At 42.9% G+C, this 17,606-nt stretch overlaps 1 protein-coding gene across 2 annotated transcripts in view; it reads right to left on the bottom strand.

Annotated features, from left to right (window-relative positions):
- The window catches only part of DHDDS (dehydrodolichyl diphosphate synthase subunit), a 39,602-nt gene extending 22,246 nt beyond the window's left edge, over window positions 1-17,356 (bottom strand). The window contains exons 1-5 of one of the 2 annotated variants that reach the window (XM_061596859.1): window positions 17,182-17,356; window positions 16,391-16,453; window positions 9,211-9,294; window positions 7,312-7,428; window positions 2,819-2,961 (exon numbers count right to left, since the gene is read on the bottom strand). In XM_061596859.1, the coding sequence (XP_061452843.1) occupies window positions 2,819-2,961; window positions 7,312-7,428; window positions 9,211-9,273 (323 nt within the window). In that variant the 5' untranslated portion in view covers window positions 9,274-9,294; window positions 16,391-16,453; window positions 17,182-17,356. The remainder of the gene's footprint in view (window positions 1-2,818; window positions 2,962-7,311; window positions 7,429-9,210; window positions 9,295-16,390; window positions 16,454-17,181) is intronic. The other variant, XM_061596858.1, reaches the window with a different exon arrangement.
- Window positions 17,357-17,606: the final 250 nt, after the last annotated feature.

Here is a 17,606-nt window from a genome sequence, read left to right as displayed (position 1 = left end):
GTTGTCTCAACACACACGTCTTTGTGACAAGGTTTCACAAGCACAGTGTGAGATGAAACATACATAAATTATATAGGAATAGTTATTAATCATATTACACTTTGCTTACATCATTTGTATATACGAAATACTCAAATGTTTTTAATTACAGAACTTTCCACATATGTGTCCTCTGTAATCCTGACACACAATCTTATGGAGTAAGCCATAATGATTATCCCCATATATTAAGGGTGGGAACGGAACCCAAGGTTCAGATAAAAGAGTCCGCCTACAAACCACCCAAGTTAATTCACTACTCACCTCACATTTGAACTGGGGATTTCCCGGCTCACAGCTCTTTCCCTTCACCACTATGCTATTCTGGTCTCTATTTTAAAGGGATGGGGGCCTGTGGCCCTTCAGATTTCTTATCTTTATATCCCACCTTTCTTTCATGGTGGCCTACATGTGGTTCCTGAGTGGTTTTCCATCCAAGCACTGATCTGACCAAGCCCTGCCTAGCTTCAACAAGGTGGTGGCCTCACATGCCTTTCTATGCAAGATGTAGGGAACTTCTGGGCTTCCAGATGTTGCTAAACTACAACTCTCATTAGCCCTAGAAAGTATGGCCAATGGCCAGGGATGATGGGAGTTGTAGTTCAGCAACATCTGGAAGGCCAAAGGTTCCCTCAACACCTGCTTTAGACCATACCCCAGGACCCTGTTGCTAGACTACAACTCTCATCATGCCCCAACCACTGGCACTGCTGGATGGGGCTGATGGGAACCGGAAGTCCAATAACATCTGGAGAGCCACTGGGGCCCCATTCTCTGCTATAAAATGTTTCTTAAAGTCAACTGCGTATTTTAGGAAGAAGGATTTACTGTGGCCTGTGAAAACTCCATTCCTAATGGTCATTTTCATTCAAACAACAGCACAACAGAACACAAGAATCTGGAATAATAATATCTCCAACTCTCCATGGGCCAGCACAGAACTAAAAGGGCCCTCTAACTAACCCCCTGCTTTGGTTCCTTCCTGCTGCTCCGCCAATATGCACAAATATACCATTCTCCACAGTAAAAGCCAAAATGCAACAGCATTGTTCTCCTTCTATCCTGCCATCACTAACAGCTGTAAAATGATTAAACAGTAGATATTCATGGGAAGACCTCTTAAAAACACAGGTAGCAGGCAGTAGTCTAAAATGTATATATAATACAGGAAATCACACAAAATAACACAAAATTCATCTATAAAATATATACTGTATAATACATTTTACAAATTAAGCTAAGAAAGCTAGAGGCCTCTCTCTCATATTATATATTTTAACACCACAGTGGTTAATTAGCCTAACAAGGTTTGCATTTATCATCAATGCTGCTTAGTTACTGGTGTGTGTACTCACTGGAAGCTGGTCCATTAGGGAAAATGGGGCGCTGCCACACCAACCTCAGTCTGCCCTCCATCCTCCCTCAGCCACCCATCTGCCTGTGTACTTCCATCCAGTCCAGAGGGTGGCCCTGGATGTCAGCTTCCTCCTCCTTAGTCCCTTATACAACTCAGCCATGAGTAGGATGGGGACAGTACTAGAATTAGTTGGCTCTGGCCCCGTGTATCATTGGGTCCAGCTGCTGTTGGGCTCCCTGCCTTCCGCCCCACTAGTTCCAATGTTCACCAGCTGCCACTGCATGTACTCACATTAGCAATTGTCACAGTCTGTGACATTTCTGCAATTCATTTCCTTCTGATGTCACTACTTACAACATTTTCTCTACCACCACGTGTGTGTGCCTGCCATGATGCTCCACCCATCTGATGAAATGGATAATACTCCACAAAAGCTTATGCCATAATAAATTTGTTAACAACTAGCCCTCTGGAAGTTATTATATATTGAAAAGTAAGTGAATGGATGAAACCTTGGGAATCTATTGTTCCAAAATAAGTTAGAGCATAGCAATGTTTCATATCCTCAGATACCAATCCGTCAGTTTACAGAAGCCTCAGCCTTCTGCCAATAGAACGATACAGAAATTTCAGTCACCGTGGAGATAGATAACCAGTTCTAGATCTGTCTCTGTATGTTCCCACCAAGACTTCGAAGATCTTCATCTGAAGTCTTTCTCCACATACTCCCGCTAGGTGAGATATGGCAGATGTCACTAAAGATGGGGCCTTTTCAGTCGTGGTACCCCAACTGAGGAACACTCTCCCCAGATAAACTTACCTGGCAACTACCTTGATGTCTTTTTGGCACCAGTGAAGAACTTTTAATTCCTGCAGGCCTATGAATCTTTTAAACTGACATTTTCTTTCCACCCAATGATTTTATGCTGCTTTTATATATTGTTACTGCTTTTATTTGGTACTTTAAAAAAAAAAGTTATATTTGGTTAAACTGCCCTGGAAATGTTTGTTGGAAGGGTATAAATACTCATAAATAAATAAATAAGTAAAATATATCTGCTGCCCACACTATATCTTTGAGATATACAATGTTTTAAAAGCTACCTTAGGATCAAGTACATTCACTGTAATTTCTCTTAACGGTGCAACATTGTATTCTAATGCAGGTTTAATTTGTGTTTCCTGCTGGAGATAGGCCTGGCTTGTGTGCTAGCTTCCAACTGTGAAATGCATGCAGAAAAACATCATATTCCTTACAGAGATACAGCCATAAAAACTATGTTGCTGGACTTCAACTCCCATCATCCCCGACCATTAGCCAAGGTGGCTGGGGCTGATGGAAGTTGGAGTTCAGCTAGATCTGGAGGGCCACAGGTTCCCCATCCCTGGCTTGCAGGTTGGAGACAGAAAGAAGCAGCTTACTGTTCTTCTAGAAGACGGATAAATTTTTGCCTTGCCAGCTCCATCAGGCCTTCTACTTCTTCCTTGGATCGCTTGAAGTTTTCAATACTAAAGGCATAAACAGTGATTTCCCGGATACCCAGGCTCAAGCACCACTGGAGTGTCTGTAAGAAAGGAAGGAATTTACTCAAGGCCAAAGCAACCGCAAACTAGCTGCTGAAACGCAATTCCTGTTTTTTGCTTGGCCTTCACCGAACGGCTTACACAAAAATGTCAACAGCAAATCATCATAAGACGTCAATTAAAACGTCAATCCAAAGCAAATCAGCTGCAATAACAGCACTAACAATACAGGAAGAGGCAGCATTCATCTATCTCAATAGGCTATCCCTAAAGGCCTGGGCACAGAGATATGTTTTGACAGCAGACAAACATGGCACAAGCAAGGTGTACCTCGGAGGGGAGGGGCCATCTACAGCCTTGGGGCCACTACAGAGAAGGCCCTTTCACAGGGAAAGGGCTGTAGAGCAGTGATGGAGCATCTGCTTTGCATGCAGGAGGTTCCTGGTTCAGTCCCCAGCGTCTTCAGGTTAGGCCAGGACAGACTCCTCCCTGGAACCTTGGAGAGCTGCTGCTAGCCAGGGTAGATGATAGCGGGCTAGATGGAGCAATGGTCTGACACAGTATAAGGCACCTTCCTTTGCTCCTGGTAGTTTAGCAAGGATTTCTGGTCCCAATTGTTTTAACAGCAACAAGTAAAAGGCTTCTGCTTCCCCTTCCCTAAATTAGGCTGAGGTGTATTCTCAGGTGCAGATTTGCCATCCAAATACATAGATAGAGCAGTTTCTCTCCCCCCCTCCCGTATTTAGCACCTGGCTCTGGCTGGTGGAGCTTTGGGGTCTCGTAAAAACAAAGCAGATCCTGACAGCCTGAAGTCTGCCCAGAGAAACAACAGAAATCCAACAGATGCAGGAAAAGCAAAGAGAGAGAAAAGGGGAATATCACACCTTTACTGCAACTCCTTAGATGACTACCTCCAAATGGAACCACTGATTTCAACAATAGTAGTGTTCAATGTAGGACTCAGTAGTTCATTTGGGAATTAGTCATCTAAACAGCTGCACAGTTGGAGGCAACGTGCTTCTGAATGCCAGTTGCTGGTAACCACAGTAAAGGAGAGTGCTCTTGCACTCAGGTCCTGCTTGCGGGCTTCCCATAGGCATCTGGTTGGCCTCTGTGAGAACAGGATGTTGGACTAGATGAGCCTTTGGCCTGATTCAGTAGGCTCTTAGGTTCTTATGAGAGGTATTTCTTTCCCTCCCTCTCTTTTTTAAACTGTCCTCCGATGAAGGCCTAATTGTTCAAGATGTTGGGATACTAATTACTTGGATTTAATTTTGGCTTCTGCCATTTGTTTGATTTTCTGTTGAGTTTTGCTTTAGGCATGTCCCATTACTCTAGGCAGGCACCACACACCCTGGAGTAAATCACACCAACATCATAGGGACACAGGAAGCAGACACAACAACACAGTCTATTTGTCCATTTAGCTTAATATTGTCTACTCTGAGTGCAGCAGTGGCTCTTGGACAGAGGTGGACAACCTTTGGTTCTCCACATGTTGCTGAACTACTTTCATTGGCCATGATTACTGGGGCTGATGGGAGGTATCGTTGAGCAACGTCTGGAGGGTCAAAGGCTCCCCACACCTGGTCTTAGTACCTGCATCTTTTAAGAGAGACTACAAGGACTGAAACTGTGGCCTCCTGCATATAACACATGTCCTCTATCATGGGAGAGGACTATGCTCTCTCCCAGCCACATCAATGGAAATATTCTAGCAGAACTTGATCCAGGATTGTACCCATAGAGTAACCAGGATGCAGGTATGGACAAATCTATCTATTTGAGTTTTTCATTTTTCCAATCTTTTTTTGCATTAATTCAAGAATTTTGTATTTTATTCCTACATTTATATTCCACTTTTCCCTCCAAGAAGCTCAAGGGGATGTACAATGTTTTCCTTTACTTCATTTTATCCTCACAACAATCCTGTGAGGTAGGTTAGGCTGAGAGATAGCGAGCTTGGTAGCCACTCATTGAGTTTGGAAGCCGAGAGGGGATATGAACCCCAGTTCAGTTTTCTGATCACTATGACACTCCGGCTGTACTACAAAATTTTGTATGCATTTTCAGGCACATTTCTCCTAAAATATGCAATTTTGTATACAATTTTGCTTAACATGCATTTTTTTCAAGCAACCCTCCAGTATCACTTATGTTTATATCCCCCCCCCAATATATGCATTTTTGTTTTGGTTGGAAAATCATACGCCAAAATTTGGAGATGTGTGAATTTTATAGGATATCTGCATTTTGGTTTGGATACTAAATTTGGCAAGTGCAGGTTCACATTAAAATGTGAACAAAAACAGATTTCTCTCCCCCCACTGATTACTAGATAACAGGGCCACAAAACGCTTTTCTTCTTCAGGCTAGGACTGCCTTTTTTTATACATTCCCTGCATATAGAAAGCTACCTCCCCGATAGTCACAAGCACAGAGTGTTGTTGTGCTCAGATCCTTCTTGAGGGCTTTCCATAGGCATCTAGCTGGCCACTGTGAGAACAAGATGTTGGACTAGATGGGCTACTGGACTGAGCTAACAGGGCTCTTCTGATGTCTCCTTCCTCACATTTTATTTCTTATGCAGAGGAAAGGTTTTTTACCCCTTCCTGCAAGAGGACTCAAACATGCAAACCCCCACCTGCAGTCTAAAGTGGTACATTTCAGGAAGAGCTTTACCACTTGGTTAGGATGGATGTATTAATTGCACAGCCTAGTCATCTCTGAATGGTGGCAGTGTTTATTGCAAAACTGACATCTCCGAAACCACTGGGGTAACTATGTTGTGCAATTTCAACATGATTCAATCGTAAACAAGTTTTGTGTTCACCTACCTTGAGGTGGAAAGGAAACAACTTCCCTTCTTGAGCACTGGCATTTTAAGGTTGGTAAATAAAAAATGACCTTAGATGAGAGACTGCAGATAATAAACTCTGTAAACACACTCTAACCTGAATTCACCAACCATTCAAGCATAGAACAGAGGTCTAAGAATATGATCATACATTTGAAAATGTGCAAGTGGCAAGCTTTTAGATCTCAAAGATTTTACAGGAGAGCTCAAGAGGGAAGCAGCAGAGGCTTCCCAACAGAGCTCTGGCCCTTTCCATAAACAAGCCCATAGCCAGAAATGTTGTGCGGAGAATGCAACACAAGTCATTGCAAAAACAGCACAAGGCTAGCCACAAGCAATCAAGTCAGATTATTCAATCTTATTTTATTTTAAATTATGCTCCAAGTACTTCTCAGTCAATTGCAGTGGCACTCTTTAGCTAGAAACCAGACAGTAGGAAGAGATTTACTTCTTATTGAATGAATGAGTAGAACATGCATGCATTCCCTTCTCTCTCTCTTTCAGCTCAGGTGTGGTGACTCACTTTTCTTTCACCTGAGGGATGCATTCACCCTTGGTCAACCCTCTGGGGACTACATGCCATTCCACACTCTTACAAGCTCAGGACACATGTACACACACCTCTCCCCAGCAGATCTATGCAGATCTGCTAAGGAAGGGTTACTGTCCCCGTTGCTGCTCATCAAATGATCTATCTAATGATTACTGGGGAGGGGGCATTTTGCATTTCTATCAGATTGCTAGGCTGGGCAGACAGGTTTAAACAACATCTGCCTTATTTTTTGCTGCAATAAGCAGCAGCAAACAAAACTTACCGGAATTCCAAAATTATAGTACAGAGTGCAGGGCCTTCTTGGTGGTGGTCCTGTTTGTGGAATGCCCTCCCTAGAAAACTGCATCAGTCTCTCTCACTACTAACACTTAGGAGAAATTTTAAAACATGTGCGTTTTCCTGGCCATTTGAGAGCTGAAAGTTCTTCCCTGGCAACTCTGAAACTATTAGTTTGAGAGTAGGCAATTGCTTTTAGAAATTTGTAACTGTTTTTAGTAAGTTGTTTAATTGTTTTTAGAAGTTTTAATTGTATTGTTTTAGTACTGACATGTTTGCTGCCCTGGGCTCCATTGGAGGAAGTTGTGGGATGTAAATCTAATAAATATATAAACAAACAAACCACAAAGACGGTGCCAGGCAGAAGTGGTTGCTGGGTAGGGCAGACCCACTGTGCTAGCTTCCCAGCAGGTGAGTTGCTGTTGCCTACTGAACGTCTGTTTCGGATGCATATGGAAGAAGGCAGTGTTTTCAGGTAACCCGGTCATTTAGGGCTTTATAAGTTAAAACTAGGACTTTTTGTTTGGACCTCAAAAGAAATTGGGCCCAGAAAGAAAGAAAAGAAAAGAAGAAGCCCTAAAGGGATCAGGGAGGTTAGACCCACACATTTTAACCTAATGGTGACAGATGTGGACGAGGTCCGAAATGCACGACTCAAGCTTTGCACCCTAAACAACGGCTTGCTTAAAAAAAGATACTCCCCACCTGAGCCAGTTTCATGAATCCTTGTGAATGACCTTCTAATTTTTCCACTTTGTGCTTTTGAGCATAACGGCGGTTGCCATCCATGATGAATGCGATGTGCTTGGGCATTGGGCCTGCCTAGATGCAAAGAAAAAGAAAACAGAGAAAGAATGAGCCAGCACGGAATGAGAATCAAGCCTGATGTTGCACTGAACGTGTAACAGCAGCCGGGGCCTAGTGTCAAGGTTTGGCACTTTCTTTATTAAATTTTGATCACTTCCTTCCTCCCAAAGGAGTGCAGGGCAGCAGACAACAAAGTAGTAGAACAATTCAATGCCGCTGTGGGCTCCTTCTGGGAGGAAGGGTGGGATATAAATTTAATAAATAAAATACAATTAACCCCCCCCTCACATATACCCCCCAGTTAATAATTGCAAGGTTGCTGGGAAAACAAATATCTTTCAGCCATCAAATGCCTGGGTGAACAGGAATGTATTAAAAATTCCTCCAGAGTGTCAATAATGAGGGAGAGAGATACACCTCCCGAGGAGGGGGATTCCCCAATGGGAAACTGTCACCGAGAAGGTTCTGTGATGGGTCAGTGCCAACCAAGCAGCACTCAGCAGGAGTGTCACCAATAGGGCTTCTCTGCTGATCAGTGGCAGAGTTTGCCATCTGCCAAGGCCCCACATCTCAGCAGAGGGCTTCCACCGACAAATGGGCCCTAGACCTGTTCCTCCTCTTCGCTGTGGCAGCGTGCTTGTTCACTTGCCGCTCACTCCAGTCCAGCAGGGATGAGCAAGCAAACAACACTGGTGGCAAGACTGAGGAGTAACAGCTGCCAGTGTCTGTTTGCTCACTGGTAAGCAAGCAAGTGGTAGCAATGATGAAGCAGAGCAGCAGGCAATAATTGCAGTGTGTGTGTGGGTACTTCCTAAGAGAGGAGGGCCCACCGAGGAGGTCTTGCCAAGGGCCTCCAAAACCTGGAACAGGCACTGGCCTTAACTCATACTTGCCCTCTTATCGAGAGTGCAAGGGAAAAAAACACACATATCTGCAATAATGGCTGCGGGCAGAGGAGGGCGTAAGAGCAAGAGAGGAAGAGATAAAGTAAGCAGTACACTTCTGAAATGGAAATGGACTGCCTTCAAGTCGATCCCGACTTATGGGGACCCTATGAACAGGGTTTTCATGGTAAACGATATTTGGAGGGGCTTTACCATTGCCCTCCTCTGAGGTTGAGAGGCAGTGACTGGCCCAAGGCCACCCTGTGAGATTCATGGCTGTGTGGCTATTCAAACCCTGGTCTCCCAGGTCGTAGTCCAACACTCTAACCACTATGACGCACTGGCTCCCAGTACACTTCTACTCCCCTAAAATATAGCTTTTAGATAATCCTAGCTTAGTTTGGGAACAAAACCACAGACACAAAAAGGCGATTCAGAGCCTAACCCAGCCAGATCTCAGAGCACTCTAAGGCAGCCTTGTTTGTTAGCCCACAAAAGGTTGGTAACCTGCAAAAAAAACCCATGTATTAGCCTGCTGGGGGAGTGGCAGGGGAGGAATGGGAAGCTCTGTCTTCCCTGCAGCAATCCACTGCAGATCTTTGCAGGGCATAGAGGATGGGCAGAGTCCACCACTCCTCCACTATCCCACTCGCTTGCATGCAATTCCTCATTGTCTATGGCCACTAGGCTAGCGCTTAAACATAAAGCTGCTGTAAGAGCTACAAATGGGCTATCTGCATAACCATTCTGAACAGGGTCAGACATCCAGCTAGTCAGATATGCTGCAGACCACCTGATGAAGCTCGTGGACCACTGGTGGTCCATGGACTACATTTTGGGAACCTCTGTTCCAACATTCACATAACAAGCACTCGAGTCAGGTACTATATGACAACACTGGTTTAATACTTACCTTTATGACACTGGCACAGAATCTCTCCAAGATGGACAGTTCTCCTTCTTTAATCCAAGACATAGTCCTTGCTGTTCAAGCACCCTTGTTTAAGATGAAGAGAAATAAGAGCCTGACAGTTATGAGAAGAGACTATATCATCATCATCTCTATCCTGCTCTTCCTCCCACAGAAGCCCAGGACAACAAAACACAAAAAAGCAAGACCATACCATTAAAAATAAAACATCCAAAAACAGTCATATATCCTCACAGTTAAAAATTTCAAGGTTATCAGGAACAGTTATCTTTCAGCCATCAAATGCCTGTGTGAATAGAAATGTTTTTAAATCTGCCTGAATGTTAATGAGGGAGTAGAAGAACTGAAGACACAGGAATTTCAGGGCACAGGATCGTCTTTGAATGAGTGAGCATCATATTGATCCTTTACCGCAGGAATGGAAAACCTGTGGCACTGCAAGTGTTGGAATATGGCTCTCATCATGCCCAACCACTGGCTATGCTGGCTGAGGCAAATGGAGTTGAGGTGCAAAACCTGGAGTTGTAGTTCAGCAACATCTGGAGGGCCCAAGGTTCCCCACACCTGCTTTACAGGTAGGACGACAAGTCTGCTCTCTTTGTCCCTTCTCCTGCCCAAACAGATTGCTGCTGTTCTTTGGGAGTGAAGATTTTCTCCTGAAAGAAGCTGTACCAATGCACTCAAGATTTCAGTAAGCCACCCTGCTGGGGGGCTGCATACCCAACTCACAGCCAGATCTTCTGCTGAGGAGGGCTGCAGCACCTGGAGATGGAACTGTCCCTCGCTGGCAGGCTTCCAAGAGCTGTGACTGATTTGCCTGGTAGGACGGGCTCCATTCCAGGCAAGAGACTGGGGCCCTCCCAGCCAGCAAAGATGATGTCTCCAGACCTTTTCATACATTTTAATGATCTATAGCAGGGATAGGAACTTTTTTCAGCCCAAAGGCCAGAGGGAACAGCTAGGCAGAGCAACAAACATAAATTTTACATGTGTGCGGAGGCTAGTTTCTACACACACTCACATACCCATTTATCCTCCATCCAGGCGAGCAAGAGGCATTATCAAAGTTCAAGGACATGTTCTAGCTAGATAAAAACACTACAACAGGGCCAGTGAGGGGTGTGGTCTGTGGAACAGTCCCAAGGGCCAGACAGAGAGGCTTAGAGAGCCACTTTTGGAATCAGGGCAGAAGTTCTCCTCCCTTATCTATAGGTTTTGTTGATGTGATTGGTGTTTAAGATAAGAAGAGCCCCGCTAGATCAGGTCAAAGGCCCATCTGGTCCAACATCTTGTTCACTGTGGCCAACCAGTTGCGATTATTATTATTATTATTATTACTGGCATTTGTTAGTCGCTTTTTTCCAACAATAGAACTCAAAGTGACTTACAACAAGGAAGCAAGAACACAATAATGGAAATAACTTGCAACAAAAGCAAACAATTGCAAAACAATTTCCAACAAAATAATACAACCATAATAGAAAAATAACAAATAGCAAATATTACAACAATACAAAAACTAATTCCACACTATAAATATAACATAACATATTATAGAAGGCCACATTACACATCTAGGAAGCCCAGAAGTAGGAGTCAAGTGCAACAGCAACTCCCTCGTCTTCCGATTCCCAGCAACTGGTATCCAGAGGCATACTGCCTCTGACAGCACAGGTAGAATGTAGAAATTGTGGCTAGTGATCACTGACAGCCTTATCCTCCATAAATGTCTAATCTTCTTCTAAAGCCATCCCTACGTTGCGAGGGAGCAAATCCCACTGTTATGTCCTGTGCAATGCAATTCTTTCTTTTGCCTGTCCTAACCCTTCCAACATTCTGCTTCATTAGATGACCCCGATTTCTAGCTTCAGGAGAGAGAGAAAATTATCCTTATCCACTTTCTCTATACCAAGCATAATCCACCATGCAAGATCTACAAATCTTTAATGCTGCTTGGAGATAGTTATATTTGTTTAATCTGCTGCTGCTGTTTCATTCTGCATTTAGATGTGATGGCATTTTATAGTTTCATGTTTATAAAATTGCTTCTCTTTCATTGTAAGCTGCTCAGAGAAATTTGTTATTGAGCAGTATATTAATAGGGTGGTCAGGTGGAAAAGAGGTACAAGGCTCCTGTACCTATACAGACCCAATTTATCCCCTACAATTATCAGAGGAGTCCCTTCTGACTGTACTGCAGTCAGCCGATTACTCCCTTGTGACATTACAGAAGTGAGTCTTCCATGTGGTGGCACCAACCCACCCGGTCATTTGGGAGGCATCAACTGCAGCACATTTCAAAAACCTCCCCCAAAATTTGTTTCTTCAGACTTTCCCCGATTGTTGGAAGTTTTTTTCAAAATGCACTGCTCAGTGTTGCAATTTACTATTATACTGTTATTTTGATACTGTGTTTCTTTTAGACTTTAGTTTTGACTACTCTTTCGTGTAAACTGCTGAGAGATTTTTATGTTAAGCATTATATGAACTGTATACAGTGGATGGTGATCACTCGTGACTGAGTAAGATTGTCTTCCAAGATAATTTGGTTGGAAGATGCCTGTGCATGAATTTGTTTTATGTGGGGAGATTGGCGCACGACGATCAACACACAATCTTGACAGAAAAAGGCTCTGATCCAATGGCATGGATACCACGACGATTGGAAGTCTTTTATCTGCTGTAGCCTTCATCCGCCTTCACAGCTGGTGTAACATACACATTGTTATCCTCCGCCTGTTCTGCTGTTGAGGACTTTCTTGGATCGTTCTTTGTCTGGTTCCTCTCCCTTGACCTTACAGCCATGGGTGACCCTGCTGGGAGTACATGACCCGACGGCATTGCTCACAGGGTGCATTGGAACACGCAAGCCCACTCACCACTTCAAGGTGACGATTCATTAAGTAGGGCCCCACTCATACGGTGGGTTACGTTCCAGACCCCCGCCTAAAAGCGGAACTCATTCAATAGAATGGTGCCTGACGCCTGAAAAATGCTGTAAAAGCGGAACAAGTGCCTTATGAGTGGGGCCTTACTCTAATTGAAAGCCGCTGTATTAGTGGAATGCCGAAAAGCGGGCTGCCGAAAAGCGGGGCCCTACTGTAAATAAAATAAATAAAAAGTGTTTGTGTAGAACAGTTGTAGTCCAAAACATCTGGAGGGTGTTGGCACCAGGTTGGCAAAGGCTGACATGATATTATGGGGCAACAACAAATGCTGAAAATAGAACAAATGAATAAAGAAGATGGAACTGCAGTTCCAACTAGCTATGAGAGCTACTTTTTAACATTCCTACAGGCTAACCCACAAACCCTGTTACTTATATGCCCCTTGTTAGTTAAATATTCAAAGTGCTTAACAATTTTTAAAAGCCTCATCTTAATAAGAACACAAACTACCTTTCTCCATATATGCTCTATAGCAGCAGTTGCCAGTTGAATTTTTGAGGAACTACTGCTGACATTACTGACTCATCATCATTTCTCTTCCCGTCTCTCTGATCAGTCCCCTGTACATACAGAGATGGGGAACACGCACACTTTTTTTTTTTTTAGGGGATCTGGGTATAAAGTCAGATCCAGTAGAATTAGTCTGAACCTTGAAAAATGTTGAGCTGAAAGAGTAAGTGAGAAAACATATCTTCCAGCTTCAGTTCTGTACTTTCCCCCCCCTCCCTTGAAAAGTAACCACCCTATGTCCAAGAACACAATGAAGGGGGGTGTGACTCTCATGGATGGTATGCTGGGGACCTTTAATCTATATAGTGACTTGTTACGCACCTATACCTTTCTTTTAAATAGTGAAACAGACCAGTATATTAGCATTTTTATATACCACTTAATGCATTCAGAGAATTTACAACTAACTGTAAATTGTTGCTTTTATGTTATTGTTAGTATCTTAATGTTTTGATGTTTACATGTTCTGCTTTGTACGTCACTTAGAGTGGTTGACAATTCAATAATAAGTCGAATAAATAAATAAATAAAATGCAATACTTCACTCAGAAGTTTGATAAAGAAGCACATACACATATAAAGCACATAAAAGTCTGCATCTGTGTTGGAATTATTTTTAATGTGTTTTTAAAAGCTTTTAAAAATACGTTTTTAAAGCTTTGTTAAAAATATGTTTTTAAAGATGTTTTGTTTTAATATGTTTTAAGGATGTTTTGTTGTAATATATTTTAAAGTCTGTTTTTATGACGTTTTAGAGTGCATTCAGTGATTCTGTTTGCCGCTCTGGGCTCCTACTGGGAGGAAGGGCGGGATATAAATCTAACAAACAAAATCAGAGATAAACAAGTAAAAGCAACAGGCTTCACTCACCCATTAATTTATTAGATTGGTCTTAGATAGAAGAAAGTGGTCTTAACGTTCAGAGCCCAGTTAAAAGAGTTGGTGCCAAGATGAACCTGCATCTTCTATAACCTCTTCCCCAGTAATAAACACAAGACATTCTATCTTGCCTCCACAGAGATGGTACCCCAATTACAGAATGCACCCCCCAAAGTGGTCTGCCTGGTTAATGTCCATTATTTTGTACATTTGGTGCCAGACAAAGCACTATTTTCATTTCCCCAGGTCTTTTTTGGACATAAATTAAACAAGAAACTGAGACTTTAGTGTCATTGGCCCTGTAGAATGCTCTGCCAATAGATATTCAGCAAGCATCTTCTGTTTTGACTTTTAAATGGCTGCTGAAAACGCTTCTATCCCTCCAGGCTTATGCAGGCAATTGAGAAGGTATCTTTTGACAATAGTTAGTTACCGATTTCTGGTTTTGTTTTTACATGGTTTTATGTATATATAGATATGATCTAAACCCACTTTGATTGTTTTTGTGAATAGCGGTATACAAATATTTTCATAAATAAATAATTTTAGCCCTGCCCATTTTTTAAAGCTAGATTTTAATATCTGCCTGCCTTTTAATTTGCATTTTCATGTGTGTTCGGATTCCTGTATTAATTTACTTTCTATTCTTATGCAAGGCAATTTTATTGAAGGTCAGTATATTTAAAAACCCTGTAATAAAATAAATCTCAGGAGACAAGGACCCCCACACACTAGCAATGCTAATTGTGTGAGCGTCCTTGGACACGCACAAGTCTCAAGGGTGCCTGTACTACATACCAAGCTCTTGGCACCCTTTATATGCAAATAAATAACAAATCAGCACTAACTGCTATAGCAAAGTAGCAATTCCTCCTATAGCCAGCAAGATTCAAGCAAGAGATGGCTTTACTGACTACTGTTGCTCCAGCCAGCATTGGCTTGCTGTGGAAGAAAAAGTTTGGGGTGCAAACCCTGCGACACTTAACTGGGAATAAGTCCCACTGAATTCAGTGGTGCTTACTTCTGAGTAGATGCAAGCATTTCCAATGGCCAGGAATGATGGGATTTGTAGTTCAGCAACATCCAGTGGGTCAAAGGTTCCTCTTTCTTGGTCCACTCTAGGGAGTCTCCAGGCTGTTTTTCTCCTCTTGGACAGTGCTGCAAGGCAGCTTTGTGTTTTTAAGCACCCACCTGGCAGCCATAGGAGACTTAGGATTCCACACCAAGTGAGTGAGCAGACAGAGGAGGAATGGAGCACTCTGCCGCTCCTCTGTAACCAACACAGAAATGTAGTAGGTTGCTGCAGGAGGGCTGAAGCTCTCAATCCCTTCTCTGCCAACCTCCAGCAAGCTAATAGGTTATGTTGGTTTATTTTTGGCAGGCTAGTAACTTTAGTGAGCTTATTTGCAAGGCTGCTATAGGGGGAATGGAAGGGGTGGGGTTACAACATAGCAGAGAAGGAGGGAATGCTATATCCCATAAAATAAACAATATATTATAAACAATACATGTGCCTGCAACTGAGGGAAACATTTCATGCATTTGATGAAACGAATTAGTCCACAAAAGCATATGACATAATACATCTAGTAAGATGCAATACATCCTGAAGGAATAACAACACTCTTTGTTGTTCCTGATGCAACAATATTAACACAACTGGAAATTATATGGTAGAAGTGTTAGTCATCAATATATCAGTGTTTTTTTTTTACTTGCATAGTTTTGTTTACTGTTCTTGAGAGCCACGTTGAGCATCCTTCGGAAAAGAGGCTTAAAAATAAATTTGATTGTTAACTAGGGACTACTTTTCATTGAGTGGTAAACTTGTGGTTGTTCTACTTCAGATTACAAGGTAGGTTCTCTCAGATGACTGAATGCTCCTCCTTGCAGATAACAATAATATTGGGGGGAAATCCCTGCATACAGGAAAGCATCACATCAGGGAAAATTCTAGCCTAGCCTTCCTCTGAAATCAAGATTTGTGGAGTTTCTCTTGCTGCTCCTTATGTGGGAGCTTATCCAAATGCATTATATGGCAGCATGGAAAAGGCAGTTAGAGGAATTTCTCTAAAGGTATCTGTAACTTCCCCTGCCTTTTTTCTAATTAACTGGGCAGCTGGGAAAGACAAGGAATTTCATCAAAAAAGAGGAAGATATAATTAGCCCCATCTCTCCCACACAGGAAGGAGAAGAAGGGGGAACCCCACCTTCTTTTAAAAAAAATCACAAAGCAAGTTCATTTCCATGGCCCAACTAAATGAGGAAAGTAGAAGCAAGACATTTTCCCCTTGGGAAGAGGGCAGTTCTACTTCCTAGGTAACTGTGTGTGTATAGATAAACACAAACAACCCCCGAAGAATGAGATTATCATCAAGATTTATAGCTTTCCTATAAAATACCTCAAAAGCAGCTTACCAAAGAGGGGATCTCCTATGACAGGCATGCCCTTCCTTACCCAGGTGGTTTTTTAAAAAGTGTTTAACAGTTCAAATTTGTGCCCATCTGCTCAGAAATAAGACATGCTGAAATCCTACAAACACTTATCTGTGAGTGAGGTCCAACTCAAATAGGACTTACTTCTGAGTAGATGTATAAGATCATGCTGCTGTTCTTTCATGTGTTTTGGGGCTTTGGGAGCAGGTGATTTTATGGGCAGAGGAGAAACAGCAATCCAGCTATCCAGTAGACACTTATCTAAGAGTGAGACCCATTGAACTGAATGGGACTTACTTTTCATGTAGCAGTAATCCACAATGAGAGAGTCAATGACAACAGAGTCTTACACCTTGAGATATTTCGGCTGCAATCCTAACCCCACTTACCTGGGAGAAAGCCCCAATGAATTCAGTAGGACTTAATTCTGAGTAGACATGGTCAGGACTGCACTGTAACAAATTTAATTATGGCATCAGCTTTTGTGAGTTACAATTCATAGGTCCATACAAAGCTACCTTACACCAAGTCAAATCATTGTTCATCCTAGCTCAGTAGAGTATTCTACACTGACTGGCAGACGGACTCTACAGGGTTCCAGGCACAGAGTTTCTCAGCCCTACTTAGAGATGCCAGGGAATGACCTTCCACATGCAAAGCAGATGCTCTACCACTGAGCTTCATCAGATCCATCAAGTGTTGATCCCATCCCATGACCTGGACTGCAGACCACAAAAGCTTATACCAATATATATTTGTTAACTTTTAAAAGGTACCACAAGATTCTTTTGACTTTTTTGCTGCTGCAAGAGACTCACACAGCTAGTCTCTAGAAACTGAGTAAACATTAATATATATATATATATATATATATATATATGCTACACACAGAAACACCTTCAAGGAAGACCCACACACCCTCAAAGAAGCACAAATACATCCCCCTCTCCCCTTCTATAGGGGAAGCAAAGGGGTCTCCCTTCCAACGAGGGGCCAGCGCCGGATTCCCCCACTACGACCACACCAGGGGCAGAAAGAGTCCTGCGCCCCTTCCCCTCCTAAGGGCTCTACGTGCAAGCCCATGCATGCCCACTCAAAAGTAAGCCCCACTGAGCTTAATGGGCCTTACTCCCGCGTAAAGTACGCGCAAGACTACAGCACCGTCCCTTCCCTCACTCACCTGCCTGCCTGTATGAACCTGCACCACCTGATAATTCTAAAGCAGCAACAGCTCCTATTCTGCAAGTGAGTGTGATGTGCCCTTCCGTATATGCCATGGCGATTCGGCCCGCCTTCCGAGTTACGTCATCACCTCGGAAGTGCGAGAGCGGCAGGAAGGCCGGAGGATCCCGGGGTTTACCCCGTTCTGAGAGAGGGCGGTGTGCGCGTGCGTGGCTAGAACTATCTGGGTCAAACGTTAAAATCCCGAATGGAATGTTCACATTGCCGCCGCCGCCGTGAACGGTGTTGAAAGAGATACCATGCTATAAAAGAAACCCCAGCGTAGCAGCATATTAATAATTAATTCAATATCAATATCAGTAATCAACAATAATATCAATTTTAATCAGTTCTGAACGTTTCAGTCCAAAATATTTCAATTCT

Source organism: Rhineura floridana, chromosome 15, assembly GCF_030035675.1.
Source record: "Rhineura floridana isolate rRhiFlo1 chromosome 15, rRhiFlo1.hap2, whole genome shotgun sequence".
Lineage (NCBI taxonomy): Eukaryota > Metazoa > Chordata > Lepidosauria > Squamata > Rhineuridae > Rhineura > Rhineura floridana.
The sequence above is the reverse complement of the archived record's forward strand: the minus strand, read 5'-3'. Positions and strand labels throughout refer to the sequence as shown.